Source organism: Palaemon carinicauda, chromosome 20 (genome assembly GCF_036898095.1).
Source record: "Palaemon carinicauda isolate YSFRI2023 chromosome 20, ASM3689809v2, whole genome shotgun sequence".
Taxonomy (NCBI): Eukaryota; Metazoa; Arthropoda; class Malacostraca; order Decapoda; family Palaemonidae; genus Palaemon; species Palaemon carinicauda.
The window spans coordinates 107,796,424-107,804,885 of record NC_090744.1 but is presented as its reverse complement, the minus strand read 5'-3'; the positions used below and the strand labels follow the sequence as shown (position 1 = coordinate 107,804,885).

The 8,462-nt window shown below is 33.3% G+C and overlaps 2 protein-coding genes across 3 annotated transcripts; both read right to left on the bottom strand.

Moving 5' to 3' along the window:
- Window positions 1-896: 896 nt before the first annotated feature.
- On the bottom strand, window positions 897-7,884 carry LOC137659584 (holotricin-3-like). 2 transcript variants are annotated; one of them, XM_068394433.1, is made up of 3 exons: window positions 7,790-7,884; window positions 6,315-6,624; window positions 897-963 (listed from the first exon to the last, which is right to left on the bottom strand). In XM_068394433.1, the coding sequence occupies exons 1-3, from the start codon at window positions 7,790-7,792 to the stop codon at window positions 953-955; spliced, it is 324 nt and encodes a 107-aa protein (XP_068250534.1). In that variant the 5' UTR covers window positions 7,793-7,884; the 3' UTR covers window positions 897-952. The 2 variants fall into 2 exon arrangements, with proteins under 2 accessions (XP_068250534.1, XP_068250533.1); XM_068394432.1 differs by lacking the exon at window positions 897-963 and adding an exon at window positions 5,910-5,976.
- LOC137614479 (holotricin-3-like) lies at window positions 1,305-2,149 on the bottom strand. The gene is made up of 2 exons (XM_068344283.1): window positions 2,143-2,149; window positions 1,305-1,589 (listed from the first exon to the last, which is right to left on the bottom strand). Exons 1-2 carry the CDS (start codon window positions 2,143-2,145, stop codon window positions 1,305-1,307), a joined length of 288 nt encoding a protein of 95 aa, XP_068200384.1. The 5' UTR covers window positions 2,146-2,149.
- Window positions 7,885-8,462: the final 578 nt, after the last annotated feature.

Here is an 8,462-nt window from a genome sequence, read left to right as displayed (position 1 = left end):
TTCTTGTCACTATGTGACGTGTCAAGAATACGTCCTCTGATATTATGTGATATCCTTGTGAGATTATTTAAGGATATTCGCTCCAGGAGTTAGAATTCTGGATACCTTAAGGTAAAATTCTCTGGGAATATCACTGTAATCAAATATACCCTAGAAAGCTACCTAATAGGAACATCCATCAGGACGACATGGCTACCTCACCCAAAAATAGATTTTTCGCTTCGCTCAAAATCGGTTTTTTCACTAAAAAATTATAATACCCAATATTTAAATGCGTTTGTTACTCCACCAACGTTACTATATCTTCCAAAAACTTCAAAAGTAAATATTACCAAATGAAGCGAGAACTGAGTGTCATATTTCCACAATATTATATGGAAGAGATATGGTTATTTACCTCTATCATAAATCATAACAGTAATTATTCTACACTTTATTTATATGTCTTCGTTGAAGAGGCCTTGGAACATCCAATGCTTCACTATTTACAGATCGTCAGCTGATAATATTTCATATATGAGTATATGCTCAGTTAAAAGAATTTTATTCAAAATATTAACAACGGATCAAATATATAAGAGTATGAATAAGATACATTATCCAATTTTTTATACTAAGTATTAATATTTCATATCTAATATACATTTTAGTCTTCTTTTGGTATATTTTCATCCTTTTTATGATTAAATTAAGCTGATCCGACTAGTCTCCCACCATCACTAATCCGCAGGGGCCATAGTGGAGATAAAAATATTAGGAAGAATAAAATACCCTCTTCTATTTTCGTTATATTATGGATTAATACTTAATATAACACATTTTAGTTTTTTTATTTATTCATTTTCATTATTTCGAGATGAAATTAAGGTGATAGGCGATGAAATGAATACAAGTGATTATTCTTTAATATTTATTTTTCGAGGTAAAAATTCGTAATAAATAAAATCACAGTTTAATGGTAACCTGAAATAAAGATAAAATGAATATTAGATCAATATTTTCGTCAGTGTTTTGATAATTTATGTTATTTTTATTATTAAGAGAGCGTATCTCTTTTCTTTAATACTGAATAAGTTAAGTTTAGATATTTCATGTTACAAGGTGGAAAGGTACAAACATATCTATTTATGTTTACAGGAACAGATACGTATGCACATAGGCAGCTGGAGAGAGAGAGAGAGAGAGAGAGAGAGAGAGAGAGAGAGAGAGAGAGAGAGAGAGAGAGAGAGGGGGGGGGGAATTAATATTCAAGGCTCTTAATATCATTCAAGTCAAAGCATTCTTCAAGACATATTATCATGATATCATTTACCATGTCCATGCCCTTTTCCATAGCCTCCATGCCCATGGCCGTGACCTTTGCCATAACCACCATGTCCGTGACCATGTCCTTTACCATATCCTCCATGACCATGGCCATGTCCTTTTCCATAGCCACCATGGCCGTGTCCCTTTCCATATCCACCATGTCCGTGGCCGTGTCCTTTTCCGTATCCGCCATGGCCATGCCCTTTGCCGTAACCTGGATCTGGGTCAGCCATGACCATGGCCACCACGACCAGGACCAGGAGAGTTAGGACAGCTACACGCTGCAAATGGAATGATGAAATAATTAAGAAATTAAAATTGAATTAAATTGAAATGTGAATATATACTCCAATTGAAATAAAATGTTAACGCAAAAATATAATAGAGACGATAACTCTCGAGTTGAAATTATGGATATGTGTTTTTTTTATATATATACTGTATATTTATATATATTTATAAATATATATATATATATATATATATATATATATATATATATATATATATATATATATATATATAAATATATACATATATATATATATATATATATATATATATATATATATATATATATAGTCTATTGTAGTATACAAAAAAGAATCACGGAAAAAATAAAAATATAGTATAAAGTGACTCATAACTAGCTTTGTATTACTTAAAGAAGAAGACGACACTAGTCAGGACTTAATCTAGATTTTCATTATCTCTATGAATTTTACACACACTCATACACACATAGATACTGTATGAACAGTATGTGCGTATATGTGTGTGTGGTGTGTGTGTGTGTGTGTCTCTGAGTGATGTTCAAAGACAGTTTCCTATTACCATTGTGGAAAAGGTGACCTTTCGTGAAGAGAGTTACAAAGGAAGTGAATACTGTCTCCTTCTTGCAAGGGCTTATATAGTAAATTCACAGCTCAGCGAAATGTTCAATGAAGTGAAAACAAAGGCCTTTGAGGCTATGGAGCCTTGGGACGGAGACGGGACTGGGCGGAACGGGAACGGGGTTCATTGGGGTTAGAAGGAAGAGAGGAGATTTTTTTTTTATTTACTTATTTATTGTGGACAAAAGTACACGTTAGAAAAAGTGGTGTAATAAAGAAAAATTAAACTTTGTCTTTTCTCAAATCAAAACAATGGTCAGCTGACTACACATTTATGTTTGATTCCATTAACCAAGAAAAGCGTTTTTATAGAAAAAAAAAAAAGTATTAAATTTGTCTTTCTCTTTCAAGCAGATTTTATTCATTTCAAAAAATAATTTTTTGTCAAAGTTTTCTTTCGAGGAAAACTGTTTAATCACAAGTACCAAATGTAAATATCAAATGTTGTTAATCGAGCAGTTTCTTCTCAGCAATTTGCAACGCGCTCCCTCTCTCTCTCTCTCTGTCTCTCTCTCTCTCTCTCTCTCTCTCTCTCTCTCTCTCTCTCTCTCTCTCTCTCTCTCTGAAACAGGAGTTTTGCTCTTCGATTTCGGATTTCTTAACCTGATAACTTAAAACATATTTGCCGTTTAGAAATAAGGACAATACGAAACTTAATGACCTCATCTAAGAATATTTTGTTTTACATCACGTTTAATTATAATAATCACTTTTTAAGTAGCTTGCTTTTCATTACGGATACTTTATAAGTACGGTACATCATATTACAGTCGAACTTAGCTTTACACATAACATCGATATCAATCCATCTCCGCCATTATAACCGATTGGGAAGTCTTGTCTAAGTTTGCACAGAATGGAGTTTGCATAGGGAATTGTTTTCTTATCTTTATGAGGATATAAATGCTTTGATGTAGCATTATTGTGTTTTCATTAAGATGCTATATAAACAAACTTGATATCTGCATTTTAAATAGTAGGTAAACGCTTACACGTGCAATAAAGAATTATTGTGTGTGATAACAGGAGGAAACAGAGTCAGAGCAGTTTTCAACAAGGAATAAGTTCTGTGAATGACTTTCTCAACTGAGAACTTTTATGGAGAAATTTCAAAAAAAAAGAACCCCAGAATAGAATCACCATCAGCATAAGCTAATCTCTAAGACAGACCAGAGAGAAATGCAACATGAGCTGTTACACAACTAGCGCAGATGGTATAATCGTTAGGCACAAGATTCAAAGTGAAGTAAAAACTCCATTGCAATGCAACGATTTTGCAAGTTTTTAATTGATGGATGGAGTGATATCGGTAGTAGACTGGCCAGGGCACCATCCACCCGTTGAGATACTATATATATACATATATACTGTATATATATATATATATATATATATATATATATATATATATATATATATATATATATATATATATATACTGTACACACACATAAGTTTTCTTGCTTGATGGTACACTCGGGCACGCTGTTCTTTCTTGTTTCTCTTCCTCTTGTTTTGTTAATTCTTCATAGTTTATATAATAAATATTTATTTTAATGTTACTCTTCTTAAATTTTCATTTTTCCTTGTTTTTTTTTCTCATGGACTATTTTTTCCTGTCGAAGCCCCTGGGCTTATAGCATCCTGCTTTTCCAACTAGGGTTGTAACTTAGTAAGTAATAATAATAATAATATATATAATAATAATAATAATAATAATAATAATAATAATAATGATAATAATAATATTGATAATAATAATAATAATAATAATAATGATAATGATTTTATATATATATATATATATATATATATATATATATATATATATATATATATATATATATATATATATATATATATATATATATATATATATATATAAATATATATAATCATCCTCATCATCTTATCCTATGACTATAGACGTAAAGGGACTCGGTCAGATTTCACCAGTCGTCTATATTTTCAGCTTTTAAATCAATAATCTCCACTCATCATCTCGTACTTCACGCTTCATAGTTATCAGCCATGTAAGCCTGGGTCTTCCAACTCCTCTAGTGACTTGGGGAGCCCAGTTGAAAGTCTGATGAACTAATCTCTCTTGGGTAGTGCGAAGAGCATGCCCAAATCATCTCCATTTATCCCTCACCATAATCTCATCCACATATGGCACTTGAGTAATCTCTCATATAGTTTCATTTTCAATTTTGTGCTGCCATTTAACTCCCAATATTCTTCTGAGGGCTTTGTTCTCAAATTTACTAAATCTGTTAGATATTGGTTCGTTGTCATACCACGACTTACGTCCATACCGTAACAGCGATCTCACTAAACTGATATATAGCCTGCAATTTCAGGCAATTAGATTTCCAAATTTTATTTAACCTAGCCATTGTCTGATTTGCTTTTTTCAATCTTTCCTTAAACCTTAATTCTGAAGATCCTGTATTAAAGATTATAGTTCCTAGATATTGAGCCAAACCTCCTGTGATATTTCATGCCTTCTGGTAAGCAAGCTTTGAAAGTCCTGTGGTGTTCTGCTAATAAGGACAGCGTCATCAGCATACATTAGGTCACCTAATTTCCTATAAGCAATCCAGTCCAATGCTTCTCAACTATCCCCAACTGTTTTATGCATTACAAAATCCATGAGAAGGATAAACAACATAGGTGACAACATATTCCCAATGAGTACTCCACTGTTCCATGGGAGTTCATTAGATAGGACTCCATTAACATAACTTTCCACTTGATATTCTCATGAACAGACTTAATGAAATTAACATCTTTAAGAGAAACTTCATAATAGAGCAGGACTCTCCAACTAGCAGATGCACACTATCAAACGCTTTTTCATAGTCCACAAATGCCATCAAATATGGATTTCTATATTCTACACATTGCGGTACCACATGTCTTAAAATGAAAATTTCGTCAGTACAACTTCTACCTTTTCGAAATCCTGCCTGTTCATCTCTCAGCTTTTCATCAATCTTTCCCTCTAGTCTATTTAGAATGAGCACACAACAGTATGAATTTTCATAACAACTGACGTAAGTGTGTTGCCTCTGTAATTGTTGTAGTCAGTCAGGTCTCCTTTTTTTTTCCATTTTCACCAACACTCCTAGCTCCCATCCATCAGGTTTTGCCTCTTCATGCCACATTCTACCAAATAATTTTGTAAGTATTCTGTGAGTGACTTTATTTTTGGCAGGTGTCATCTCAGCAGTTATTCTTTCGTATCCATATGAAATATATATATATATATATATATATATATATATATATATATATATATATATATATATATATATATATATGTATATGTGTATATATATATATATATATATATATGTATATATATATATGTATATATATATATATATATATATGGGTTCCCTTACTGAAAGGAGGATACCTTAACTTAGTGTGAACATTGTGTATCGCTAAGATCAGCAAAGCTGTACTAATTAAGTTTAGGTTGAGCGATCAAACTAAAGTCTCCCACTATCACTACTCCACAGGGGCCCACTTGGTGATGAAAATATTAAGAAGAATAAGGTCCTATATACTATATTTGTTATATTAGGAATTATTATTTCATATTTATTATCCATTTTAATTTTTTTTTTTTTTTTGGTTCATATATTTTCATTTTCGTCGAGGCAAAATTAGGGTGATAGGATATGTAAAAAGTACAAGTGGTTATTCTTTAAGATTTATTTTTCAAGGTAAAAATTCGTAATAAATAAAATCACAGTTTAATGGTAACCTGAAATAAAGACAAAATTAATATTAGAACAATATTTTCATCAGTGTTTCAATAATCTATGTTATTTTTATTATTAAAAGAGCGTATCTCTTCTCTTCAATAATAAATAAGCTAAGTTTAGATATTTCATGTTACAAGGTGGAAAATTACAAACATATCTATTCATATTTTACTGTAACCGATATGTAGGCACATAGGCACCTGGAGAGAGAGAGAGAGAGAGAGAGAGAGAGAGAGAGAGAGAGAGAGAGAGAGAGAGAGAGTATTAATATTCTCAAGTTCTTAATATCATTTAAGTCAAAGCATTCGTCAAGACATATTATCATGATATCATTTACCATGTCCATGCCCTTTGCCATAGCCTCCATGGCCATGACCATGTCCCTTTCCGTATCCTCCATGCCCATGGCCGTGTCCTTTGCCATAACCACCGTGTCCGTGACCATGTCCTTTACCATATCCTCCATGACTGTGGCCATGTCCTTTCCCGTAGCCACCATGGCCGTGTCCCTTTCCATATCCACCATGTCCGTGGCCGTGTCCTTTTCCGTATCCACCATGGCCATGCCCTTTGCCATAACCTGGATCTGGGTCAGCCATGACCATGGCCACCACGACCAGGACCAGGAGAGTTAGGATAGCGACACGCTGCAAATGGAAATGAGAAAATTGATAAATAGATATAATGGAATTAAATTGGAATGTGAATATAATGTATACCCAAATAGAAATAAAATGAATACACGAATAGATTATAGAGACGATATCTCTCGTGTTAAAAGTATGGATAAATAAATGCATTTATATATATATATATATATATATATATATATATATATATATATATATATATATATATATATATATATATATATATATATATATATGTGTGTGTGTGTGTGTCTGTGTCTGTGTGTGTGTGTGTATAGCCTATTGAAGTATATAAAAAAAGATAAAAAAAAATCACAGGGAAAATTAAAATACATTATAAAGTAATTCATAACTAATTTCGTCTTGCTTGAAGAAGAGGACGTAACTAGTCGGGATTTACTCTAGATTTTCCCGTTTCCTTGTGAATTCAACACACATAAACACACACACATAATGGTAGTAGGTTGGCCAGGGCACCAGCCACCCGTTGAGATACTACCGCTAGAGAGTTATGGGGTCTTTTGACTGGCCAGACAGTACTACATTGGATCCTCCTCTCTGGTTACGGTTCATTTTCCCTTTGCCTACATACACACTGAATAGTCTGGCATATTCTTTACATATTCTCCTCTATCCTCATACACCTGACAACACAGATTACCAAACAATTCTTCATCACCCAAGGGGTTACTGCACTGTAATTGTTCAGTGCCACTTTCCTCTTGGTAAGGGTAGAAGAGACTCTTTAGCTATGGTAAGCAACTCTTCTAGGAGAAGGACACTCCAAAATCAAACAACTGTTCTCTAGTCTTGGGTAGTGCCATAGCCTCTGTACCATGGCCTTTCACTGTCTTGGGTTAGAGTTCTCTTGCTTGCGGGTACACTCGAGCACACTCTCCTATCTTATTTCTCTTCCTCTTGTTTTGTTAAAGTTTTTATAGTTTATATAGGAGATATTTATTGTTGTTACTCTTCTTAGAATATTTTATTTTCCTTTTTTCCTTTCCGCACTGAGCTATTTTCCCTGTTGGAGCCCCTGGGCTTATAGCATACTGCTTTTCCAACTAGGGTTGTAGCTTAGTAAGTAATAATAATAATAATAATATTGTATACATGTGCGTATATATGTGGTGTGTGTGCGTCTTTGTGATGCTCATATTACCATTGTGGAAAAGGCGACCTTTCGTTGAGAGAGTTACAAAGGAAGTGAATACTGTCTCCTTCTTGCTCGGGCTTATATAGTAAATTCACAGCTCAGCAAAATGTTCAATGAAGTGAAAACAAAGGCCTTTGAGGCTATGGAGCCTTGGGACGGAGACAGGACGGGACGGGACGGGACTGGGACGGGGTTCATTGGGGTCAGGGGGGAGAGGAGATTTTTTTTATTTACTTATTCATTGTGGGCAAAAGTACACGTTAGAAAGAGTGGTGTAAAAAAGAAAAATTTAACTTTGTCTTTTCTCAAATCAAAACAATGGTTAGCTGACTACATATTTATGCTTGATTCCATAAACCAAGAAAAGTGTATCTGTAGAAAATAAGTATTAAATTTCTTTCTTTCGCTTTCAACAAGATTTTATTCATCTAATACCAAAGAAAGTTCTTTGTAGAAGTTTTCTTTCAAGGAAAACTATTTTATCATAAGTATCAAATATTAATATTAAATGTTGTTAATCAAGGAGTTTTTTCGGAATTTGCAACCCCCCCCCCCTCTCTTTCTCCCTCTCTCTCTCTCTCTGAAACACGATTTTTGCTCTTCCGATATTGGATTTCATAACCTAATAATCTTAAGTATATTTACCATTTCAAAATCAGGACAGTACAAAAGCACAGAC